Consider the following 26,840-nt stretch of genomic DNA (forward strand, 5'->3'; position numbering starts at 1 on the left):
TGCATTTCAAAATTCATTTACTGCAATAATAGAGGCGAACAGTCAGTAGTAAGGTTAAGTCACTAATATTAAGAGAAGTCACAATTTGTATGTTAGCCAGAGGAAAGCCACAGAAGCTCAGTATTCAGAGACATGAATTCAAAGGATTTCATACTACCCAACTCATCTCAACTTCATTACATGAAAATGGAGTCTGGATCGCAGATCTGGAACTAGGTTATCATCCAGCACCCATAAGCTTCAGATTCCTCTGTTTACATCAACTGCTTTGAGATATTAAAACTGCAAGGTCAAGGTAAATATTTTAGTTCTCACAACTGCAGCCTAGTTTCGCTAAAATTACCTTAATTTCCAGACCAAAATGTTATTTTGAATTGTTCTTCATTTCAGGAAATGTGAACACTGAATTAGCTGTAACAAACTTCTAACAGTTTCAAAGTCAAAGGTTCATTTTTACTTCAAAAAACTCCATAATAAAACTCTTAACAGAGGCTTAAAAAGGTCTTTACAAAATAATCTCCATCACACTTACAATAGTAAGAAAATTATTCTGGTTGCTAGTTTTTAGTACATAGGAACTGTTTTGTGTAATCTGCATTAAAGATGGTTATAAAAACAGTTCATATTTTATTTTTAAAAGGCGGACCAACAAACATGTCAAGAAAAGCAGATTATTGCTGTTTCTCAACAAGTCCTTTTTAATAAGAATATGCTGCCTTGACAGGCAAAGCGTGTTTGACAGCCAGCTGGGACAGGATAGTTGAAGGAAAGAAGTAACGATTTGCATACCAAAAAACCCCACTTCTCCGGCGACCACTTTATACTTGGCAACTGTACAATTAAAACTGTTTTAAGATCATGATTGTGTCATTCCATCCATCTCTTGAATGACCGTGCTGATCATCTGAAAATTTAAGTTTGCTTGAAGTGACACAAGAAGGCAGAATCTGAGCAAGTTCTGGACTGACATAAAACAAGTCTAATGCTTATCCTGTCATCTGTAACTATGAAAATACTAGATGTTCTTCAAAGCGTTTTTCACCAGGTCTGTCGGAGCAACAGGTATGGCTGTACAGAGAAAACAGAATATGTGCACATGGAAAATACAAAATATATCAAGTTTTCTATTCTTAAGAGTAGAAGACAAAATTAAATATGCCAACATTCAGTTTCACGAGGACTCAAATAGATCTAAACATCCATACACATTTTTTAATAATTTTTTTAATACATTAAGCTCCTGAAATATATTCTTTGTGGACACAAATTGACAATTACAAGCAAAAGGAGCTCACAACTGCTCATAGGATGTCATTCACTATACATTTTAATTAGCTACTGATTCTTTAACTTATGGTAATACATTATTCTACACTAAACAGAGATAAATAAAATAAAGCAGCAATAGTTTATATATCCGAGGTTTAATATGCTGGTACATTCTCCTCCCACCTCCAGGCCCCTCTAAACAGAGCTGTAAAGTAAGAATAACAGAGTGCATAGTGACTTAAAATCTTCTAACCAACACAGTGAAAGATACTCCTGCCAATCTAATAAAAAGAGTAAGATGCTAGAGGTGGCTATGCTTTAGTAAAAAAGGATAAAATTCTTATTTGCAAGAGTCATTTAAAAAAAAAAAAAAATCGATACAGCAAATGAATTTTTCCACCTCTGTGTTAAAATTGTCCCAAGCACTGTTGTACATTGTTTACATGAAACCCTGTATTACTGTTTCACAAAGAACAGCTTCAAGGTTATCTAGAAGAGCTAAATCAAGTCACTCATACAAAACAGAAGTCGAACTCAGGAGGTTTTAATACCATTTGTACTATTTTATCAGTGAGTAGAAATAAACAGGTTCTGGTAGCTACTCACCAATTTTAAGTGCAACGAATTCTTCTCGTATGTAATTTTAACCAAGACAGTTAACACTACTGACTCGATTTAGTTAAGAGTAAGTTACCAGTAGATGTCAAGAAAAACCTCCCAAGACAGAACACTACACAAACACGCTATGCAGCAGATGCCATGTGTCAACGGACCCTCTTTGCTTTCAAAAATTCATCCCCCATATGATAAAGTACAGGGGCCACCTGTGCTCTTCTGCTTGTTTTCTTTCTGAGGGAGTTGGCCAAACAATCAGCTGGTTCAGACCAGAGATAAAACCAAGCATCCAGTTCCTCCCTTAGTTTGCCCCTGCTGAATTTTTTATCCGCTCCAAAATTACCACGAAGTTAAAGGGATCTGCACTGGCCAACAGCCCCACAAAACCAACACTCCTGAGCAGAGGCAAGCAGGCTGGTAGAGCCGGTCTCTTTCCCTGTGCTGACAGCAGGTACCATGAAACTGAACTGGACAGCAAGAAATAGCTTTGCACATCAAAGCAGAAAGTGGTGAGGTCTCAGCATTCAAATCAACTAACATGGAAAGTATAAAGAGGACACCAGAGCTACACCTTTGGCATTTACTCTTTCCTTTGAGCAACCCACAAACAGAGGTTGTTTCTTCAGATAATCTACTCTGGACAGGTAAGCGGATGTTTCTGTCATAGGCGCTGCTGGATAATCCGTTACCGTCATGCTGCCACCCTTCACATTTGAAGGTCTTGAAAGAAAGAAGAAAAAGAAAATCCAGATGGCAACCCTACCTGACTGCTGTCTAACACTGGGAAAGACTTTTCCTTTTCCCTACTGTGAGACTTACGTGGCAATATTTTACACAGCATATGTAGGGACATTTCTTCTCATGTAAAAAGGATCCTGGTCTTGTAGTGCGCAGCCTTCCCAAAATACCACTTGTCATTAAGTGCATCTCAGTGGGCCTTAACTGCCCTCCCACTTAAGCCTCTGGGATCTGGATCCTAGGCTCAAATGCTGTTCGGTCACTCAGGTGCCGAGAGGAGTTCTGAGCAAATCCTAACGGTATTACAATCACATAGACTCCCTTGACTATGCTTTGTTGCATGACATCCTGCTAAAACATCCTACGACTGTAGTTCTCAATAAAAAATACAGTTATCCCAGCGTCTGCTGAAGCTAAGCAACAAACCCACTTTGTGGTTATAAATTATCACATCCTGTTCCCCCCACAATGAGATTGTGAGTTACTTCTGTAGCCATAAGCTTCATACAATTTCACTCTAAGCAGTCATAAAGAAATAAAAGCAGAGGAAAAAAAATCTGCAACTGTGACTCGAGACTCTGCATAAGCCATCGTGGTAACTGATACACCACTGTCAGAGATAGGCAGCCAAACAGTGCCTTTTTCCTATTATTTGGCCATGCTAAAAAAAAACAACCCACCAAAATAACCCACAGAAAAAAAGGCATTTGATCAAATACGACATTTCATTTTTAAAAAAGATGCTATCCACTGCATTCAGAAGCATTCTGTTACAAAAGACTACTAAAATTTTACGGTAGCAGCTAAAGATATCGAGAATATTCCTCTGAAATGTCAAGTATTTCTCTTCATACTGGGTATTTATGTACCTTGACACTACGAGTTCTTCTGAAAAATGGAGAAATATATGAGAAACTATCCTGATGAACGATTCCAAAAAGGCAAGATGCATATTTCTTCCTCCTTGCCTCTCAAAAGAGAATACAGTCTCTTCTACAACATCCAGTGATGCAAACTGGTACAATACAGATCCTCAGTTAGGAAATACTTATCTTAAAATAAAAATAATTGCAAGTATATTTCATATTTAAGATACTCAATTACATTATGTATTTAATTTCTTTTCAAAGTGAACCAACCTCCATGATATACCGTTTCATTTGTTCTACTGAAATTCTTAACCTATACAAAGATGATAAAATACTGGCATATAGAGAGGTTTTATTTAGTAATTGATCAATACCCATGTTTAACACCTTCTTAGAAGACAATAAACTTCTTCCCTGGCATACATGTGCACAATTGGTCAAACAATACAACAACATGGACATCACAACATGGGAACACTGTTCGTGTTCTTTATCTACTGTACTGTAAATGAAGTTTCATCATATCCAGTATCACTAAGTTTTCCTACACTTGAACATTCACTGAACAACTGAACCAGGGGAGAAACATGATAGAGTAATTTTTACTTATTTGCACTGACAATTATTACCCCATACCAAAAACTCTAACATCAGATATCTTTTGGGAACAAAGTGGAGAAGAACTTGATGACTTCCACTGCTTTTAAGTCTAGAAATTGGTTTTGCAATCAAACTGCCACTTTGCGGCTGCCTGCTCCACAATTTAAACTTCAGAGGAAGAGGGGAAAGTAAAGGCATCTGAGTTGCAGCTGAACTTCATATAAGTACGTAAATTATGTTAGAATCAACTTACAAATTCATGTTTCTATACATCAATGCTGTGGCTGCTCAGGATTGATATTCATAGTCCTGTAAATTTCTTTGAGAAACAGCAAGGCAGTGTCTTCAGATCCCCTATGAAAAATGTTAAAAAATAATTTCAAAATCATAATTAAAAAGCATTATTTCAGTATGGTCCATGTTCCAATTGTTTTGAGTCACACTTTGTCCCATTCCAGCTCTCTTAAAAAGTTCACAGAACCAACTGTCCCAGTACTTAATCTTTCAGGCGCACAGCCTTACCTCTACTAACTTGAAGTTACAATTCATCAGTTTTGCATTATCTCTGCTAACAGCCCTAGCTTATGCATTTACCTTTTTCTACTGCCTTTTCCTCCCCACCTTACTACATGGCAACTCAAACTCCCCTTTTCTATACACTTTGACATTATTCATTTAGCTTAAATCTCCTCAAATAATCTGTCACTTTTTGTCTGCAGAGAGCTCCTGGTTATATTCAGCACAGAAAACATTCTGCTTGTCAAGGCTTTCTTCCCTTACTTGCTCCACTACATCTATTAGCTCAATGTTAATTAGCCTTGCAAGGTTTATCAGCAATATTCTAATTCTTCTCTCCTAAGCAGCTGGCACTTTCTTGTAAACAAACTGTATTAAACACCCATAGCATTCCTCTCTTCCTTACCACTAGGAAGCAAGGAAGTTCTCAGATAATTCTAGTATTAATATAACCGAAGTGCCATGATTCCACCAAATTGCTGTTTTCCCTCCTCTTTCTGAAATCAAAGATTTAGGCTATCTGAATGTAAATTTAACATGGACATACTTAATTTTCTTACTCATCTATAAAATGTTATTTAAATACAAACAAACAATACCAAAATGTAACAAACAACCAACCACTGTAAAAATAACAAAGTTAAACAGGTGAATTGTAACAAAGTTCCAAATCTGGAATTGTTGGATAAGGGTAGCTCCTGTGCTTTTTAAAAGCAATGCCATAGGAGACAGTAAAGGAGATTTAGATGGTCAGAACTGTGATCCTTTAAACGTGAGGAACAGCATCCACAGAACACGAGTACAGACTGAAATGTGCAAGCTAGGATACCACAGATACATTCCACAATTGAGCTTAGAGATAGCGACCACATTTCTCGACGGCCTCCACTACTAAACGCCCAAGCAAACAACCAAGCAGAAGGACCAACACGGAAGCTCCTATATTCTCTCTAACATACAACGCGTTTCATTTAAGGCTTTCCCCACCAACCCCCTCCAAAAAAACCCAACAAACCCACATTCTCACGTTTGGATCATTAAGCATAAGCATCGTGCTTATCTTTCTTGAATGACAAAAAAAGAAAGCTATGGGTAAAAAGTTTTTAAAAACCTGGGAACGATCAGCTGCCCCTTCTGGAGAAGAACTCCCTGTGGCTTCCCCTTCCACCTGCACAGCAGCACTGACACCCTGGGCCACCGAGCGCTCGGGGAGCCCTGCCAGGGCTCAGGCTCGGCCGCGCGGGCACAGTCAGCACTGCAGCCTGGATAATCCCTTGCCCAGCAGCTACTGATCTTAAACAACGTAAGCAATATCGACATTATACGATCCTTCAGGTAATGCTTTCAATTCCGTATTTTTATACTCTGGAAAAATGCCTTCTTCTGAAAATTATTAGCTATTGAAAATCAAAACCTTCAAAAGCAGCGTAGAGCACCACTTGCCCGGCCCCTGCTAAACTCAAAACCAGACTAGTCGTGCCTCCCCCGCCCAGACTGTTCTGCGCAGCTCAGCAACTGACACGCAGCTTGTCTATCATGGAACCACAGAACGGTTTGGGTTGGAAGGGACCTTAAAAATCACCCAGTTCCAGCCCCCTGCCACAGGCAGGGACGCCTGCCACAGGACCAGTTGCCCCCTGCCCCATCCAGCCCGGCCTTGAGCACCCCCAGGGATGGGCCATGTACCACCTCTCTGGGCAGCCTGTGCCAGCGCCTCACCACCCTCAGGGGGAAGAATTTCTCCCTAGTATCTAATCTCAGTGTCCCCTCTTTCAGCTTAAAGCCATTCCCCCTTGTCCTGTCACCACACATCCTTGTAACAAGCCCCTCCCCAGCTTTCCTGTCGGCCCCTGTAGGTGCTGGGAGCTGCCCTAAGGTCTCCCCGGAGCCTTCTCTTCTCCGGGCTGAGCAACCCCAGCTCTCCCAGCCTGTCCTGGTAGGAGAGGGGCTCCAGCCCTCCGGTCACCTTCGTGGCCTCCCTGGACTTGTTCCAACAGGTCCATGTCCTTATTATGTTGGAGGTGTGTACATTATTTATACATAAATATAAGGTGTGTTGTCATTTTGCCAAATACAGTTTACACATTCTTTGCTCTACCATTCCATATCTTGTGTATTTTAATATGCACTTAATTTCATGACAGTAATAAAACTTATACAATGACATACCAAAAAAAAGAGCAACTAATAAGGGCAAATACAACTGATCAATAGTTACTACTGATCAATAGTTACTGCTATTCCTATAAATGGAATTATATCTCCGTCTAAAACATGTAAGTACTTTTTTTAAAGAAGTAGTAAATCCAGATAAGGCAATGGTGTACTACAGCTCTCACTATATGATGACACTGAACTCTGCTTCTTGTTCTAAAAATTGTTCTGCATATGAGCACGGTGAACCATAACCATCCAGATCTACAGGAAGTTCCATTGTGCCTTTTTTCTTCCTTTTTTTTTTTGTTAATACTTGAGAGCAGAGCATCAATATCCAGCAATGTCATTCCAAAATGAAGAGGTAATAAAGTTTTACTACACACTGTAGTCTAATACAACTGCTTCATGAATAGTTTTATTTGAAAAACTACAGGTGTCAAAATGTTCACAGAGCTCTCCTATTCTGCAAATAATTGTAGCTAAAGCTGTGTGTGTGTCAAAGTTTAAGAGAACAGTATGCAATGTCTTTACTGTAAACAGGACAATAGATTTGTTTACTTCATGCTACCACAGAATTTTGTTTTGAAATTAGCTTAGCTAGTAGTGACATCTAGATACAACAGCCGGAGACTGACGTTCCTGGGCAGTCATTATGTCCTGTTTACCTTAATATTCAAACCATCTCAATTATGTAACACTTGAGCATCTAGAGTGTAACAAATTTGTCTTTACAGCATGCTTGTGTGGGAAGGCAAGATCTTTTCAAATGAGAAGCCATTTCAAAATTAAGTGGTGAGGATCTTGTATCCACCTCGACAGTCATCTTTCCCAAATGCTTCAAAGATTACGAAGAACCAGAAAACTCAGGTCTCTTAAGTGATATGCATATCCATCAACCACTGGAGCAACTACTGTTCTGGTAGCTTTATAATTGGTTGGTCCTTTGGCAATGTTTAACTTCTCAAATCAGCAGTAGCCCGAAAAAAATAGATCTGTGTACATAAACTCAGTTATTTTTGTCAAAACGTACTTGAAGGGAAAGACTAGGGTGTGATTTTTGACAGAGATCACCTGACTTTTTCTTATAAAACACGTGAGGCAGGAAACATGATTCTAGCTATTATATTGGTCACAGATAAACAACAGGCAATAGGACTAATATAAATGTTAGTAATGATTTGTTTACCACTCCAGGACATACAGTTACATCAGGAAAGCGGTATTTATAGAATATTTCCTCTTACCAGTAGCACAAATGACTCTGTAAAGCGAAAAGGTATTCATTGAAGCTTTCTATTGGTTTTTCTTGTAGAACATAATCAATACGACGTCCTCCATTTAGCATTCCAACCTTCACTAAAAAATCCTCATCTTTTGGAGGGTCTGGACTTTCAGTGATCTTTTCAGCTAAAATTGAAGAGTTTAAATCTTAAATCATTTTCAAGCACGGCCTGCTTGACTATAATCAAGAAATATCATCGGTTTTCCCTGCTATAGTCTCCAGGTGCTTGCAGCAAGGCCTCAACTGACACTACTGCATAATTCAGAAAGATGACTGGAACTATAGGCTTATTTCTTTCCTAACAGTTTGAACAGAGTTTGCTTGAAGAATAGTTCACAAAGTAGTAGCTGAGCAATTTTAAAAACAAGCCCCACTGTTCATGCATAGACAGATCCAGTCTTCCACAAAGCAAATAAACCGGAAAAAATTTATTTTTACAGCCCCCTTGCATACAGTTAGTCACTACCCTCTATTTAAACTGGGAGGAATGTTTTGTCTCTCTAAGTATAGCTAAAGCCAGCACTACTAAACACCACAGATAATTCACTGCTGAGAAGCTTGCCCTTGGTATCGTTAGAGTTAATATTTATATCTGACTTTTATTTTTCTCAACAGCATTTTTCCTATTAGGGCACATACTTAAACGTGTCTTAGCTCACCCAAAAAACTCAAAATACTACTGAATAAATCTCACAAATATTTATTTGTATGAGTTTGCCCTGAGAGGAAAGGAAATAACTGAGCTGGCAATATACCCTTCCAACACAAAGTTGAAAGGTTATGCAAACTCAAGCCTAAAATATCCTTTAATAAAAGCTGTTAACTTTTCCTTTCCTAAAACACAAAACCCCACAGAAGCAGATCTTGCATTTAACGTTAATACTCCTGTATTGGGTTTGCACAGCAAGATTTTGGTAGCAGGGGGACTACAGGGGCAGCTTCTGGGAGAAGCTGCTAGAAGCTTCCCCCATGTCCAGCAGAGCCCATGGCAGCTGGCTCCGAGATGGACCTGCCACTAGCCAAGGCCAAGCCCATGGGCCACAGTGGCAGCACCTCTGGGATAACATATTTAAGGAAGGGGGTGGGGATGTGTGCAAATCTGCTGTGGAACAATAGCAGTGGAGAGAGGAGTGAGAGCAGTGAGGGACGGTGCTGCAGGCACCCAGGGCCGCGCGGGGGGGGAGGCACGGTAAGGTTTAGTTTGATTTTTCATTATCTACTCTGATTTGATTGGTAATAAATTGAACTAATTTCCCCTAGTTGAGTCTGTGTTGCCTGGGAGGGTAGTTGCTAAGTGACCTCCCCATCCTTATATCGACCACGAGTTTTTTGTGGTATTTCCCCTCCCTTGCCCCACTGAGGAAGGCAGTGACAGAACCGCTTCTGTAGGCACCTGGCATCCAGCACAGAGGCCTCCTTAACAGTGTCAGGAAAATCAAATGCAAGCAACCATTAGTATACTCAAGTTTCTACTAATCTGAGATCAGTAAGTTACAAAAAAAAAAAAGTCCACAAACCTTCTACCACTTGCTTTTCTTCTTCCTCTTTAATTTGGTTAGCTACTTTCTCCAGTTCTGCTTGTAGCTGAGTTGAAGATGTATGAGCACGTGCAAATTCGTTAAGGGTCTGCCATGCACTCTTCAAAGAGCTAATAAAACCCTGTTTCAGATCAGATCCCATTCGAGAGAGAGAGTCTTTCAACTCTAAGGAAAAAAAAGAGGAACACATCATAGTAGAGGAATTTAAAATGATAAACTAAAACCAGAATGATGAAACAGTGCTCAACAAATATCCCAACTGTTAGGAGAAACAGGTCTGCTATGTTACGAATGTGTGTTTTTTTGGTTTTCTATTCCATTCAAAAAGATCAGGTGAAATGTAATTAATACAGAGTTGATTTCTCTCTGAAAGAGTCAATGAGTTAAAACTTACTAGCATAGGACACAGTCCAACAGCCTCCAAATCCAGAAGCATCCACAAAAATAGCTACACCAGGCAATTCCTCAACACCACCACCCCCCACAATCACTCTTAACACCCTTCACTAAAGGAAAAGTACAGCAAGACTAGTTTCAAACTCCAGCACAGCAGAAGAGACCAGAAGAGCTGCTCATGTCTCCTGCAGTAGCAGTGAATTTGAAGAAGCTCTCTCAGACAACTCCAGCCTGTAATTCTGCTACAGCTCAGTAACTGTGTCACTGGTAACCAAGCTGCCATTCAATACTGGTGGAGAAACTCGGAATGAAGGAGAGCTCTTCACAACAACTGGTTAGAACCACATGGGTCTGTTAGATCCAGGCTCATGGCTATTCCATGGAACATTCACCTGCATCAAAGGAAAACTAGTCAAGAGCAACGGACCATATTTTTCTCCTTTACTATATACACTTTTTGAGAGTTGTAACCTAAAATATTCCTTAACAAGTACTTTGTCTAGTCTAGGAAAGCAGACTCGTTATAATGTAACATTCCAAACTACAGATGCTGCAGAATTACTCCATCCAAGTGCCTGAAAACAGGCTTTCAGGAGGGCTCTGTGAACCTGTACAAGAGTAATATTGTCAACTGAACAGCAAAACTGACTCTCCTTTTCAAATATGCAGATTTAAGTATAGCACATTAATCTCATGTGTACTTGTGAGCAACAATGCCCAACAGTGGCTATGGAACCACCTTTTTCCTCAACATTTCTAATACTGAACAGATAATGGTTAAACACTTCATGGTGGTCACTGGGGACAAGATAAAAGAAATCAGTACATTTACTTTGTTTCACTTCATCCTAGAAATTAAGGTGAACAGGTGATGTACAGCAATTGTTAAATGGAACTTTGATAATTAGAAGCTCAAATCTAGAGAAATTAGGATTAGTACATGTGAATGCAATTGCAAATGCCCAGCTTATGGGGCTGGGAGGAATGCCCTCTGACGTTTACGAAAAACATGGAGTCAGATATCCAGGGATATTCTCTAGTTTCTTGAAACTTTACAGCATCCTAATGCATCAAATTGAGTAAATTAGGAATGAGATCCATATATGAAATAAGTTTTCTTTTTACCCAGATGAAGTCTTTTTCTGCCTTTATGATGTGGGATGAGAACTGGTTTTAAATCCGTGTCTTCAATGATCATTGGCTCTAACCTGTAAGCTACTGGATCAAGCTGTTAAGAAACAATACGTTGACATTTAGTTATCTTAGAAATTATTCTGATTATCTCATTTCAGTTAAAAAAATCCCCACTTATGATTAATAGGGAACGTTTTTTTAATTCTGTTCTATTTAAGTTTACAGAAACTCAGTCCATGACCATTTAGTTTAATTGCAAAATTAGGTAAGTTCATTAACTACCTAGATCTTGTTCTCCTACACACAGATTCTAAACAAGAAACACAACCGTGAGAGCAGCAAGATTTTCTTGCACTCCAACGACCTCTACCAACATGTCACTGTAATTGTTAAACAAAATGGGGAGAGTACAAGTGTAGTGGATGCACTGCAAAGCCTGTAAGGATTCCTACGCATCCCAAAACCTAAACTGGAAACTCAGGAAAGTCCTGTAAACAGCTTATATACACTCTATAAAAATCTACAGGAGTGGCTTGAAATTAAGGGGGGGGGGAAATATCAAAAAAACCCTACACAAACTCACCCAAAAGTTCTTTAAGCTCTGAAAACGAACAGGGCAAATATCGTCAAGCCAGCCCATACCTAGAATGCTCGGTATGGAACCTACAGCCAGCTCTACCTCACTTTTGCAGTAAAGATCAAAGTATTTGAAACATGTATTTCAGTTAGGGTTTGTTTGGTTTTTTTTTAAACAAAGGTGTTTTGGGAGACGTACGTAGGGGAACAGGAGGTGGAACACTCAGTTTAGAACATAATATTCTTCATTGTCGTCATCTGCATCAACTAAAATCAAGTCTCAAAAGTAGTGCTTACTCACTGGATGATAGATATTGAAGAACCCCTTACAGGTAGGAAGCCTGTAGTTTTCATCAATCTTCTCTACACCTCTCACAGTAAGGAACACACCAATAGGAGAACCAAGAGCAAAGAAAATATCTGGTTCAAAGTCCAATGCACTGTAAACCACAGAAACCTACCAGACAGAAATCAGATACATCATCTCGCAGGTTAGTTAATATAATGCTAAGCTAGGAAGGAAAAACAAGTTGTGTATTAAATCAACCACATGCTTACAGTACTTCCAGGAAGCTTCAGCTGCATTCCCCTCTTCCATAACACCATAGTACTAGCACATATTAAAACTAAAAATACTAAAAAAATTTTAAAGAAAAATTAGAAGTATGAAAAACTAAAAAAAAAACCCAAACCAAACATACATTTAAACCAGGAACTCTTTGAGGTTTGGGTTTTAAGTTATGTTTAAGTTTTACTTCAAGCTTAACAGAAATGGATCAATTTAGGCTACCATGTTAACTGTAGTGCCACAGAACCATTCAATATTATGTCATTCACATAGTTCTGCTTCTGGAACAGAACAGTGCTTACAGCTCACTCACTGATGAAAAGTAAAAATGATCTGTAGTAGCGTCCTTGTTATAATAAGTTTTGCTTTTCAGTAATCTAACCCACTCTCCCAGCCCTCCCTCCTGCCAAAAGGGTGAAGTTCTACATAAACATAACTTCTGTGCTACTTCCTTTGATTGTTGTACAAAGTCAATTTGTAATCAACATTAAAAAAAAATAAAACCAAGCAAAAGGACAGCATTGTTCCAAATGAACCATTTAAGTATTCTCACCTGGCCAGTTCCAATTTCAAAATACTCATAGTCAATGTTCACAGAAGAAACAGATGCACCAACTGGAAGCTTCCTCTTTGAGTGCAGCTGACCAGACTCTGAAGGGGAGACAGAACTAACTGTCTCTTTTGCTTTCTGAGCATCTTCTTGAGTTTGGAGTGTGGCAGTTAGCACTGCTTTCTTCTCTGCTACTGTTTTCTTTTGTTCCTTTTGAGAAAAATTTCAAAATCGGGGGGGGGGGGGGGGGGGGGGGGGGGGGGGGGAAGTTTATTTCACAGTTGTTAACATCATGGATACATTAAAAGAACTTTGACAAGTGCATTCAAGAATAAAGGTTACTCCACAGTAAGGAAATCAGATACATTTACTTAACAACCTTTTATTTCATTCCTGAAAGATGTATTTACCTGCTTGGCTGCTCTATCTTTTACAAAATTAGCTATTTTCTTTCTTGGTCCAAGAGGTATCCCCATTTCCTTCAGGTCATCAACTGTACACATGAGCTAAAAAACAAAAACAAAATAACACACACACCAAAGTATACTTTGTAGCTTCTCTAGTAACATATACAATCTTTTATTGGCAATGATTAAGAATTAGGTAAGACATTTTACAAAGCTAAAGTTACAAAAAATTTAAGAAGATATGATACAAAGTGCCTTACCATAACTGAGGGTTCATGCACTGTGGGAACAAAAAACAAACAAAAAAACCAACACAAAACAAAACACACACACCCACACACACCCCCAAAAAAAAGTCATGTAACATTTAGTCTTCATGTCAGGCATTTTCTTACCTTTGCAACTGCTTTCATGCTTCATGGTACACTCACTAAACTCAAAGGAAAAAAAAAAAAAACAACCCCCCAAAAAAACCAAACCCAAACATAAGCCTCCATACCCTGGGGAATCCCCGTAACTCAAGTGAATATTATTGTACCAGAGACTCCATGTCAATTCGCTCCTTCTCAAATGTGCTTGCATACTCTGACAAACTAAGCATTTCCAGAGTCTTCTGCAAAGTAGGAACATCATCATCTGCTTCAGGCTCACAAAGGTCATCACCAGAAGTAGTAACTGAGGAGCCCAAGGAACTCGTATCTTCAGTCATCTTAACAGAACAGCATAGAAACAGAATCACATAATCTAATGGTGAAAAACCAACATGCAGCATATAAAAGCAAGTTTAATTGTTTTCTCTTAAAAACATTATTATGTAAGCTTTGTAAATTTATGCCCATTTTTAGTACAGCAGGACACAGACCAGGGGTCCTCAAACTTTTTAACCAGGGGGCCGGCGCGCGGATGAAGTGGCAGGCAGTCATCTGTGGCTGCTTGGTTTCCCCTGCCAACCCCTGGTGGGGCGGGGGCGTTCTGTAAACACCAGGGGCTGGATTGAGGACCCTGGGGGCCGTATCCAGCCGGCGGGCCGTAGTCTGAGGACCACTGACAGACTTTCCACTAGTAATAGGCCAACAACATATATATTTAAAAACTAAGAGATGCAAAAGGTTTCTTGAGCTTTTCAACACTCAGGAATACTTCCTTTTACTCATCAAACTGGTCACCGTTTCTAGCCTGAAGACAGACAGATTCTTTCCCTCTTACACATATCCCCTACCATTCAGATACTTTTAAGACCAAGTTACATGTCTGTAAGGGTCAAAGCTAATGTTCACAATCAAATCCCATTACTGACCTACCTGGAATTTGAGAGAGAAGCAAACAGTTTGTCCTGAGAACTGACAATATTTACAAAACTGCACATTTCCATTAACACGTTAAAATGTACTATCAGGACCCACAGCTGTGTTTCAGCTAATAAATCCTGAAAACTTAAGGAAAAGCTGCTGAAAATATCAGATCTATTTGCCTGGAAAGACCAGCATGCAAATTACCTGTTTATCATGAACAGCCATATCCTTTACAGTCCCATTAACAGCAGAGAATGGTCCCGTATTTACTGATGAAGCCAAGTCCTTCTGGTTAGACAATATGTCAAATAGAATTAAGGAACCTGAAAACAGGAATTAAAAGGTGCCTTGGGAAAAATATCAGATTTTCCTGTCCCTAAATCCCAAGCAAGATTTATATGCAATACTAATATCAACATACAGATTGATCAAAAAAGATGGTTGAATTAAAACTAAAATGCCCATATATTACCTTGCAACACAATCATTCTCAGCAAAAGCCAAACTTCTTTTTTTTAACCCCACTCATGATTTATGTAGTTGCCACAATTAAACTATCTTTCCTTAAATGTCTTAGGCTGCTTGCTAAACCGGAGGAAAAGTTCCAGCCTAAACCAGTATGTTGTATGTTATAACACTTATCTTGTGTTCCAAAAAATTATCTTCCTTTTGCTAAGTGATGGTTCTGAGACACAGAGGTTACCAACCTAGCAGGATACAAGATAACCTGTCAACTTGTAAACACAAATTAGACAGTAAGTTTTCATGAAGGAAACTAAAGGGGGGGGAGGGTGGAGGGAAATCCACGCATTCACAAAGTACTACTCTTCTCTTGAAGCTTGATAAACTTAGCTATTGAGAGCTATTTGACTTTTAGTCAACTATATTTTGAAAGACAGCCATACCCTACCAGCTAATTATGCTTCTTAAAGAAGGTCCCATTTCCCTAAGCGTACAAACACTGGTTTTATCCCAAATCAGTTTGTAAGATGATTACCTAAACTGTGCCCAGCCACAGAGACTCCTCCTTTGAAGTCTGGGTTGCGACTCATGAACAGTGCATACAAACGATTCATTTCCATCCCCACTTTATCCACAATCGTCTGACAGTAGGTGGGGCTATTGTAAAACAGTATGTCAAGGAGCGTTTCGTTGGTGAAGTGGCGCAGGCGTCCAATGCTCGGCAAAGTGATCTTTTTTATGTTCCTAGTAACACAAAATCATTAGAAGCATGAATGCCTTTAAAGAAATGCAGGTAAGAAGTTTCTTAACTTTTGAAATAATAGGTAGTAGTAGAACTGCAATGTAAATACTACAGATATGGTCTCTACACCCATTTAAAAAATGAACATACAGCCTTTTGGCCTTGTTGCATATTCATACATGAGCACGATCTGCTGGTTGTATGTACCAGAGAGATACAACTCCTCTTTTTCTTTCCAGGCTGAAGGGATGCCTGAAATGATCTCTTCTCTGTTCCAACACTGCTCTCATATAGTAACAGGGAAGTTCCATGAGTAGATTGGTCGAAGTGGAAGAGAAAAAGAACTTGCATATAAAAATTGAAGGTGAATTTGAGGTAACGGGCAATGTAATACTCTTTTTGAAGAAAAAGCTTGGCATCACCATCCGCCTGCCTGAAATTAAGACAGCTGCAACTGAATTGCCAGAGAACTGAGACTGCTTTAGTTAGCATTGCCTGGTTTGATTAACAGAATAAGGATCCTTCCTCATGATAATGCAGCATTCAAATGAAAATAAAAGACCGAGTCTAGGAAAGCAATATGACTTGACTGAGCTAGATAAGCGGTACAGGTTGCTACCCTCACAATTTCTACTTCCCCATCTTTGAGCAAGAGAAAACAGCTTGAAATGTCAAGTGACAGCAAAGGGATAGGCACCAAGAAGTGATCTTAAAATAGATCTTAAAATGCCTTAACACTCCTACCCAAATGCAGATACTTTGTTTCAAATAAAAAAAAATAATAAAAAAAATCTTAGCTCAACTGCCTAATGGTAATTCAAGTACTACTCTAGGACTGGAGAGAGGGCTCAGTGCCTTTCTCAGAAAGAAGACACTGATGTCTCCCAGTGGGACACTCAATCAGACTGCAGGAAGGTACAGGAGAAACTCCATTCTAAACTACACACCTGTTGCTGGACAATACATCTCCATGCTCACCACCTCATACTTACAATTGCTATCTCTACATACTCACTCATCATTATGTATCAATGCAGTACTGAAAAATCATGTGTGGATATGTATCCCATCACTCAGTGTCATGAAAACAAAAAAAAAAATACTCCACATGCTTTTCCAGCTTCCCCTATATTCCTCAAAACGTTAACAAAACAAAAAAAAAGCAATTATCTTTTGTAACCCAGTCATACATTTATTTATCTAGCCTAAAGAGCACATTAACTGCTCCTTTTATCCACTCTACAAAAACTGTTAAGATGTAGCTTGTATAAAGTTCTCAACATTAAACAATATACTCACCTGTCTACGCCTGTTGCATCTCCGTGCAGAGAACTGTGCCAGTGAACTGGGAGGAATTCCACCCTGCTCACTTTACGTTCCTCTAAAGATTTCTTAAAGTGAGTTTGCAACAACTTCAGAGAAACAGTCCTAAAATCATCAACTGCAGAGAAAAGTAATGGAAATTCAATAGTAGCAGTACTCACGTAATACACAATTACAATTTTTTTTTTCCTCCCACTCCAATTTCAGACATAGTCAAAATACAAACGAAGGAAACTGCAAAGTGGAAAAATCTTTTCATTTATTACTCCTCTAACCATAAGAAAACATATTTTTTAAAAAAGCTTATTTCCTAGCAAGCTTCTGTTTCTCTCACAGTGAATGCATTTTTACTCCATGACCAGACATGGCCTTATTAATTTACTCTGTTGGACTGGAGTGTATTTAAAAAAAACCAAAAAGATAAAAGCAAACAAAACCACACCCCACACAAACACCACCACACACACACACACACCACACAACACATACAGCCGCACCACAAAAGACAACCACACCACAAAACCCACAGCACTCTGCAAGTCTGATATTGAGGACTAATTAATAACAGTTAAAGCTGTAAGTCTGACAAAACACAGATTCAGCTTTTAGGAAAAATTCTACCAGAAATTGAACTTCTTAACATTAGAGACTTTTTTTAAAAAAAGAAAAAAAAAGAAATGCTTATCTGAATATGATAGAGACTGACATTTAAACAGTTAAGAATACAACTGTTAATTAAACAAATGAAAATTTACCACATTCAACAATGCTTCTAAATCTCAAGTCACATACGGGACCTATGCCATGAACCATAAAGACCAGATGGTCAATTTGGGACATTTCTCCTGTAGAAAAAGAAGAGGGGGAGGGTGGATATCAGAGTATCAATATGTACTGCGGTGGCGAGGTTTAGAGTCAAGCAACTTTAAGATATACTTGTTTTATAAAGCTTATTACATAACATGGTTCAGGAGAGAATATAGCCCACAGGACTCCTCCGATATAAAAAAAGCCCCAAAACAGCAAACCTCTTTCAGGCACCTTAGATGAAATCAACAGTGCATTGCCACTCCATCCACTATCATCTAACTTTTGCACAGAACCGAAGCAAATGCTCAAGCTGCAGACGCATGTACAGTAACCACATACCATCAGGAATTTCATCATGGTCATCATCAATTCCACGTTTTACAACCCTTGGTCTTGCCTGACCATCTTGACTGGTGCCCCATTCATCTGGTGTGGCAGAAGGTTGGAACTGAACTATGACCTGAAAAAAATACACTGGACAATTATAAACACAAAAACCCTTATGATCCACATCATTTATCTAAAAGCATTGCATGTATAACATACTGCTTGTTTGACCGCTTTACCTTGCATCTGAGACTCAACTGTTCCCTTCAGTTAGCACATACGCAAAAAAACAGCCTTAGAAAACCCTAGGGCTCTCCCCTAGTGACAGCTTCACTAAAACTAGACTCCAAAATAATGCAGATGATTCTCATTAGCGTGAAAACCAACCAGACATCTTGAACAAAAGCAACTACTAGTTGAAGAATCTGGCCTACTCAGTAATTCTTATCACTTTTAACTCCTCAGACAAGTATTATTCAAGTTCCTCTTTCCTAGACCCCAGTATCCACTCTTCCCTAGCAGATTACTGTTTATATGAGGAAACTGAATGCTACCCCTGTCTACAATTATTCTATCGGGGGGGGGGGGGGGGGGGGGGGGGGGGGAAGCAGTGCTTTTCAGGGAAGGACAACGACATTCAAAGTAGCCCAGAAACCCTAGAAAGCAAGTTCAGTGGTACAGCTGTTTACAAGACTGACACTGACTCTATAGTCTCAACTCATATTTATGATGCCAAGTGATTTAAGCATGCCTTCTCCAGCTTTTTACTGGACAGAACTCCTTCACCAGCATTAAGAAGTGCTTAGAGTAGGAGCAACCATGATCCTTTCTGGCTCTTGGATTATTTTATTTATTAATTACTGCATCTGTGATAAGTGAATAATTAACAGCATTAGTCAATAAGGCTGAAGTCCATGTTTTAATCACAACAGACTGTTAACAGAGTATTTAGAGTAACTAAAGCTTTTTTAGCTATACTTAACTATGGCCTAAAAATAGTTGCAGTGGAAGACTTCTTATAGCTTAAATACACAAACTAATTACCTTATAGTTAGATTAATGCTCTTCTCCACATGAAAGGTCTTAGTTTAAATTACCTTCCATTTGGCACAGACTGTCTGAGGTTAAACTAAATCAAATTGCCTCCCACTCACTACCAGTTACACTTAGTTGAAATATTTACTATGCAAACCCATCTTCTTTGGTTTCAGAAAGCACTGCTTTTTAATCATGTGACAGCACATTGAAGCAAGCAGAAGTTCAGTGTTCTATAAACTTTATCATCTTTAATGCAGACACATCCAAAACAATCAACAAGTACATTTAAAGCAAGACTACCAGACTGCATTCAATTTATGCTTCCATCCATCTGCTCATTCACCCTTAATGAATTCTGTGAGAACCAATTGCCAAAATTATTACCTTGGGATTATGCATAACAATTGTCTCCCCATTTGGGAATTCAAGTCGCCGATGCCACTGATTTGTAGTTACAGCCCTTTTATATTCTGCCTGAAACAGTGAAGAAGTTACAGAAGATCAGCATGCCTTCTCAGGCAAACTATTTTTTGGCCTTGTGCATCACCTGTAATATTAAGGTTATAATTTACATAACTTATACAGAAGTGTCATGTGAAGCACTACACAAGTTGATTTTAGGTCACAGTGGTGCAGGACCTATGCATGAGTGGCCTTCAAGCCACCCCCCTTTCAGGATTTGCTGACTTGAATTCCAGAAAGCACACTCTGGAAATCATTTTAATGAAACACAAAGTAGGATTTCCAAGGTCACAAACACACGAAGAACTTGATAGTTCTTTGAAGTTTATGTAAACGTAATACTAACCTCTAGCTTATCACTAAAGTCCTCAGTGTAAGGCACAAACCGGCTATCCTTGTCTCCCTTATAAAACCACATGCACCGTCTCACTTCAGAAGGCTCTTCTTCCCAGTAAACAGCTTTCCTTATTCTGTCATACAGGTATACATCATAGCGTCCCCCATCAGTGCTTAGAACCACACTCTCAGGATCAGGCTGGACTACGACACAAAAGTCACACTCTGTTACAATACCAACACATAGAATTCTCTCTTGCCCCAGCCCCCGTCACTTCTGTGATGACTATTAGGCCAAGACAGACAGTTCTACTGTGGAAGAGAAGCTTCATAATATCACGCAAGCATTCTGTTGCTTCTAAAATGCTTCCATATACTCTGTACACAACAAAAAAAAGCTTTGAACAACTTTCAAATATGAATACTTGTTCCAGAGCTGACAGAGTTTAACAAAAAGGCAACTAAGGCACAGATAACTAGAAGTTCTATGTGAAAATGCGATATCCACTAGGGATGGTACATTTTAACACTGACAGCATCAAACAGCAGACAATGTAAGTGAAAGTGGCACAAAGTAAATCTTCAAGATATATTTTAACATTACTTATTACTGCCATACCACACGCTCATAAGTGAGAGGCATTACTCTAGTATCTTCTTTCTAGTCCTTCTGTTTACCTCTGAGTAAGAATCAACTTACCAGAGTTATAGACTTCCTCTAGTTTTGCAGAATCCAGAATGCTGAATGGCATCCATATTGGCTTGTCCTCCACCTCCTTACAGTAGAACCAGTGCGGCTGAACTGGTTCATATTGGTTCTGCAGCAAAACTGGAGGTGCCTGGACCAGTGGGCCTGCAGGCCTGGGAGCTCGGACCTGTGACTGAGGCTGTGGAAACTGAAAACACATGCAGGCTCATTACCTCAGTCTCACGTAGTTTTTACAGAACTGATTTATGTTTTGCTCCAAGAGAACACTCTGAGCCTTAATTCCTAACATTTTTACCTCCTCAAGAACATTGCCTATAACATTTCTAGAATGAAAGGTAAGTTGTCCACTTCATCATGTTTTAGAAAACTTATACCTTTTCAATTTGAGACAGGATGTGAATTTCATTCCTACAAGTACTGGTAAAAAACGTTATGGTCTAAGACATTGACTATCTAAAACCAGTAAGATTTAAAATATTCTCTGAAATTTTCAAAACACAGGCTGAGTTTATTTCTTACAGCCACTAAATCTGGCATGAAAATAAAAACTCATTCTTCTCATTATTCATTTAGACATAACTACATTTTTGCACAAAGATTGTCAATTTCAACAAGTGGCCACTTCAGTAATAGCTGTCTTCCTGCAAAGTTATCAGGACAGGCAGATTTCAAATTCAAATGTAGCCTCAGTGATGCAAGAAAAGTAACAGATTTTGAAAGGGACTATAGCCTACCTAAAGCTGATTTCATGCAGATTATACAAAGATCCCAGCACAACTAAAAGCAAGTTATGTCAGCAGCAGCAACTGCTTTGGTCAATACATTTAAAAAAAGAAAAAAACTAATAATTGTACAATATATAAAATCAAGCAAACAGAAATGCTGAAATTCTTTAATATATAAGCCAGATTGTTTAGGTTCTACTGCCTTTCCTATGGTTTTTTGTCATTATATAATCTTTCTATTCTTTATTCACAACAGCAGCAACATAGCAATAGCTCAGGGAAAATAAAAAACATTTTTGTTGTTTTCAAGGAAAATTTATCAGGTTATTTACTAACCCGTTCACACTGTAATAATGCTGCTGTGAAGGTAAAAAGAACAGAGATTAATGGTTTCTATCACACAAGATCCTCAGCTGACATGTTTCAAAGGGTTTGCTGACAATTTAATGTGACTTAGATGATAATTTCAAGAAGTGCTGGCTTCACCAGCAAAATCAGCTTGAAAAGAGATCTTTAGCCCATATCTTGCAAACAGCTGAATAACCCAATTTATAACAGAGGCAGAAACAATGCAGCAGCACAGCTGAAATGGCAGCAAACTCAGCAAGAGACAGAAGAGAGCAACAGAAGTTTACAACCTGGTTTTGTTTCTGACACCAGAAGCTCAGGTAGCTACAGCCTCAGGGTACACTCACTTCAAAGATCAGAAAGTTTCCCCAATGCAACAGCTCTAGGCTAGTTCTAGTGAAAAGATTTTGCTATCAGAAATGGTTCAAGTCTTTTCCTGGGGTTTTGTGGTGGGAGAAGAAAAATCTTCAGAAGATACAACATGCAATTCAAAGAGGAAAGCGACTTAAATAATTTTATTCTGGTATCAGGACATGGGGAATGATTTACATACCTGTGTCAACGACCCTGGAGGTGTCTGATACATCTGGACAGGTGGTACAGAGGATGGGGGATGAGCAGGCACATGGCTCTGTTGCAGCTGTGGTGGAGTAAGGTACGGGTTAGCTCTGCTGCTCAGTGTGGTGTGCCGATAAGGGTTATACCCCTGCTGAGATGTTCCCTGGGGAAGAGTAGACACATTTGCAGGTGGTGGAGAACTCTGCTGAGGAGTCTGATAAGCCGTGATTCCCACCTGTGAAGTAGGTGGTGCACTGTAAGAGGACTGCGACTTAGGAATATGTGGTGAAAAGGCATTTTGCCCATCCTGTGACCCAGATACAAGTGGAAGGGAAGTTGGAGGCCTGGAGAATGGTGGTGCTCCGACTGGTGGTGCAACAGTTGTTAAGGGTGGCTGCCCAATACTTCCAAATGGATCACTGCTACTAGGTATTTGAGAGAAATAGTTGAAAGTCTGTGGTGGATTGGGGCTGGCAGAAGTCTGACCCAAGAAGCTGTCCTCTTCACCAACATCTGCAGAATCATCTGCAAAAACAAAGAGATCACTACCGATACTGTGAGAGGTTCAAACCAGTGAAGTCTGTGTAGTCAAAACGTTCTGTAACACTATCAGCCATTACCAAAACCCTGCTGGCTCCCATAAAGCCGAAAGGATTACAAAGCTTACGTATCCTTGATGATTAAACACATCACAAAATGAAACAAAAAGATACAGAGTCTTCAAGACCATTTTCAACAGACCATAAAAGTTACTCAGTTTACACAAATAAAGCAACAAAAATTAAAAATCTGACGTTAGACTGAAGTATGACTGACATCAGGACGTTCCCAAGCCAGCCTGGCAAAGATCCCTGCTTCCAAGGCACTAAAATCCCTTCCAGTTTCCCTTATGCCCACTGAATGCAAGAACAGCCTTGGTTTATTTCCTTTCACCATGAAACAGGGTTCCTAAGCATATGGGTTTACGCTCTAATTTTTATACTTCCAAGATCAAATTCAAAAGCAGAGCTTAAGGACATTTCCAAATAGGCCAAACCTACTAGTTAACCAAACCATTCTCGCCCGCTCCTTCAGTGGAGCCCTCACAAGGTTTCTCAATTGATTTGCAAGGCAGCCATAATTCATCACTCCAAGTCATTTGGCAAGCAGGACTTACTCCAGTTCTCTCTAAAAATCCGATTCTAGACTGGCACAAGAGCTAAATGTCTGGTGCGGAAAAATAATTACCCATTCTGCATAACTGTAGGAGAGGGCTTAGAAAGGTACAAGGCCATGACTGCCTCTTCATATTGAGAAAATATGTAAACCAGGTCCCGGGCAATCAGAGCTTTCTGCTTTGCAGTGACCTAGTAACAAGTGGAAAAAAAGTTGTTTGTCATCATCATAAGTCTAACAGTAAGCTCAGCTAAACCTGTGATGCTCTGAGCATCACTGCCTGCTAAGGGAACAGCACCTTGCAAGCAGCCAGTGCAATTTGCAGAAGTCCTAAGTGTATTGTTATCTATTCTGGCAATCAAATAATCCCCAAACCATGGGGAAGAATCCAGAGAGCTATCATTGCTTTTCTCCTACTTAGTCCCCAGCCAAAGAGAGAGATCAAGCACCTCTGCAGCTACAAACAGCCGTTAACAAATGTCTTTATCCACAGCCAACATAACTAATATAGAGCATCAAGGGAGCACAGGGGAATCTACAGAGCAATCTCCCTAGGAAGCTACCGTTCCAATTAATTAATCATAAAAGCAGCAGCTGCCATGACTATTTTAACCATCTCTCATTTAGCAATTATTTTCAGACAGTGTCAATTTGAGGCATCACCTGTATTTATCAATTTCTCTTACTTTCACCTATAGCATTTCATCCCACTTTGAGGAAAAAAAATCCAAAATTTATGCATGTTAACCAACACGTGGAGAATACTAAAGTCATTTGTAAGCAACCACTGTGAAGTCAGGCCTACAGATTATCTCCCAACTACAAGCACAATAGCCATTTATACTAAATAAAAGGTCTGAACTTCTAAACAGTAAAATTGTTCTTGCTTTGACATTTCATAACCATTATAGAATAGAGAGAAGCATACTGCATACCACACTCAATTCTCAGCTTTCCTGGTAGCAGAGCGAGCAATTCACCCCACCACCATCTGATCACAATAAACACATCACAACATGCTGAAGAGCTTTCAAGGCCTTTACCAACTGCATGTTCACAAAACACCTACTATTCTCCAGTTTCAACTGCGTTTCAAAGATTTAGTCTAACTGTATCTTTCCTTGCAAAACAAGGTTGACAAAGGTTCTGCCAAAACAAAAATTATACAGCCATACACACACACTTCTCCAGCACGTACATTACTTTCTAATTCTGCAAAAACTATGTTCAAACATAAGCACAGACCGGCAGAAAAACAAGTACTTCATACAGATTCAAAAATATCATGAGTTTGCAGCTTTGGCATACAAAGGTAGTACTCTTCCCACATACAAAACAGTATTTTTCAAAAGTGACTGTGTGACAACCTCCTGTACATCTCTCCTTATGTAAGGTGGAATCTTGTCACTCACAGATTGTCACCTGACAACCACAAGTGACATTAGTCCACTTCCTCATTGGGAACACCCCGCTCTACCTACAGTAAGCATATCGGTTACCTCACCCACACCTGAGCCACAGAACATATCTTCTATCATCAAACTGCAAAGCACAAAACACTTGCTACTTTCTCTTGGAGATACAAGAAATTTATGGCTGCACGCAGCTTCCTAGTGTTGGCTGTCAGATGTCAAACAATTCCTGAGATGAATTCCTATTACATTTTAGACAATTTTAAATTCAAACTCAAGAGCTTGTTCCTTCTTGTTTCCGACTATGATTCCTGAACAAAAACGGTCCTACCCAGCCAGATCCCTATGACAGCTGGCTGGACAAATGGTGAGTTCAATGGGCCACAGAAATGGAACACTGAATAGGACATGGGCCTTACTTGGACAGACATGGAATGCGGTACAGCCTTCGGCACTGAAATTCACTCCAATTGCAAAAGTATGAATCTTCATCCAATCAAATCTTGAGTGAGATGAAGAGTATATTGTTCACCATATCAATGAAATCCCGGCAGATTTTCTCCCTGGCTAGCTTTGAAGCCTTCAGGAAATTGCCGCATGGCAGCCATCTGTGCTAAGCTACTAGCCAGGCTAGCACTTAAAAGTTACTTTTTAAAAAAAATGAAAACCAACATAGATTCTCAAGAAAGAAAAACAGTAAGGATTACACAGTGGAAATAGTGAATGTATCAGCTACCTAAATACCTCAAGTAAATATAAATATTATTCTAATGCTTTTAACCTTCCCCCCAAAACCAGGCAATTGATCTAAAGAAACATTTCAGAGCCACACTTGGCAAACACTTTATTAAATCTACAGAGATGCGCTCCACCAATTAATTGTTATTATTAATACTAAACTATATTAATACTTCTCTTAGCTGACAACTGTCAGCTCAGAAATACAACAGTGTTGGATTTGGGACTCAACATGCACCAATGCAGTAAAGCTTAAAATATCTGATTTCTAGATGTACTTCTAATATTCAGGACTTTAATCTCAGACTGAGAGCATTTCCAGCAAAATCCATTCCTTTATCTGAAACTGTTTGAGCATCAGATTTTAAGCTGCACATGCATGTACCTGCAACCATTATGGCTTTAGAATGAAAGTATGTTAAAACCACAGTTTACTTAGACAAGAAAATTTAAGATACCTGCTTAACATGCTATTTTCACACAAGGGAAACAGAAGATAACATGGAAAAGAAGTTTAAAAAAAAAGTGAAAACACTAAGTACCTGAAAGGAAAGTTTAACTGCTGAATCAAATACGCTAAGCAATGAACCGAAGGCACGACAATCACTCCCCCCTCCTCAGACACAGAGCTACACCCCGAAGCCGTAAGCATTGCGCACACGCCGGGAAGCGGCCCGCAGGCCTCCCGAGCGGCCGGGCCTCCCGCAGCACCAGTGCCCGGCGGCGGGCAGCGCGGCCCGGCCCAGAGCCTGCGGGGGATGGAGGGTCGCACCGACACGTAGCGGCCCAGGCCCCGGCCGCACCCGCAGCACCTTCGCCACGCCCCGGCTCAGCTCCCCAGAGCTCCCACCGGCCCCGCGGCCCGCTGCCCCGGCCCGGAGGAGCTCCCCAGCTCGGCCCGGCTGGACTGGGCTCCGCGCCCTCCTGCCTCCCCGAGGGCGCCCCTCGGCGCCCCCCCGCCGTGCCTACCGGCTGCCAGGAGAGCGGGGCTTGGCGGGATAGCCGGGGCTTGGCTGACCGGGATGAAGGGCACGGTGAAGTTGAACTCGGTAGCGGAGGAAGAGAAGAGCAAGTTGGTGCTGCCACCGGTAGCCCCCGGCTTCGCCGCCGCCATGGCTGCACCCCGGCCACGTCCCTTCCCCCGTGGCAGCCCGGCCCTTTCCGCCCTCACCGCTTTGCCCGCCCCTA

At 40.0% G+C, this 26,840-nt stretch overlaps 1 protein-coding gene across 4 annotated transcripts; it reads right to left on the minus strand.

Annotated features, from left to right (window-relative positions):
- On the minus strand, positions 1-26,805 carry LOC121093575 (SEC23 interacting protein). Of its 4 annotated transcripts, none has more exons than XM_040606073.1 (19): positions 26,622-26,805; positions 22,343-22,872; positions 20,708-20,903; positions 20,018-20,211; positions 19,594-19,683; positions 18,184-18,304; positions 17,790-17,879; positions 17,011-17,152; positions 15,505-15,713; positions 14,712-14,830; positions 13,754-13,924; positions 13,219-13,314; positions 12,812-13,018; positions 11,992-12,147; positions 11,106-11,208; positions 9,564-9,749; positions 8,009-8,171; positions 4,345-4,445; positions 1-1,068 (listed from the first exon to the last, which is right to left on the minus strand). In XM_040606073.1, exons 1-18 carry the CDS (start codon positions 26,764-26,766, stop codon positions 4,364-4,366), a joined length of 3,000 nt encoding a protein of 999 aa, XP_040462007.1. In that variant the 5' UTR covers positions 26,767-26,805; the 3' UTR covers positions 1-1,068; positions 4,345-4,363. The 4 variants fall into 4 exon arrangements, with proteins under 4 accessions (XP_040462007.1, XP_040462010.1, XP_040462009.1 ...); XM_040606076.1 differs by lacking the exon at positions 1-1,068 and adding an exon at positions 1,377-1,474; XM_040606075.1 differs by lacking the exon at positions 1-1,068 and adding an exon at positions 2,108-2,604.
- Positions 26,806-26,840: the final 35 nt, after the last annotated feature.

This window comes from Falco naumanni, chromosome 9 (genome assembly GCF_017639655.2).
Source record: "Falco naumanni isolate bFalNau1 chromosome 9, bFalNau1.pat, whole genome shotgun sequence".
Classification (NCBI taxonomy): Eukaryota; Metazoa; Chordata; class Aves; order Falconiformes; family Falconidae; genus Falco; species Falco naumanni.

What these genes read in the sequence shown, in the direction of transcription:
- LOC121093575 (XM_040606073.1), bottom strand. Translation starts at nt 26,766, where the DNA reads ATGGCGGCGGCGAAGCCGGGGGCTACCGGTGGCAGCACCAACTTGCTC. An exon ending in CTCCAGGGTCGTTGACACAG is followed by an intron (nt 20,904 to 22,342) that starts GTATGTAAATCA and finishes ATGTGTTTTCAG; the next exon opens with TTTCCACAGCCTCAGTCACA. An exon ending in CAGAAAAAGACTTCATCTGG is followed by an intron (nt 9,750 to 11,105) that starts GTAAAAAGAAAA and finishes TTTTTTCCTTAG; the next exon opens with AGTTGAAAGACTCTCTCTCT.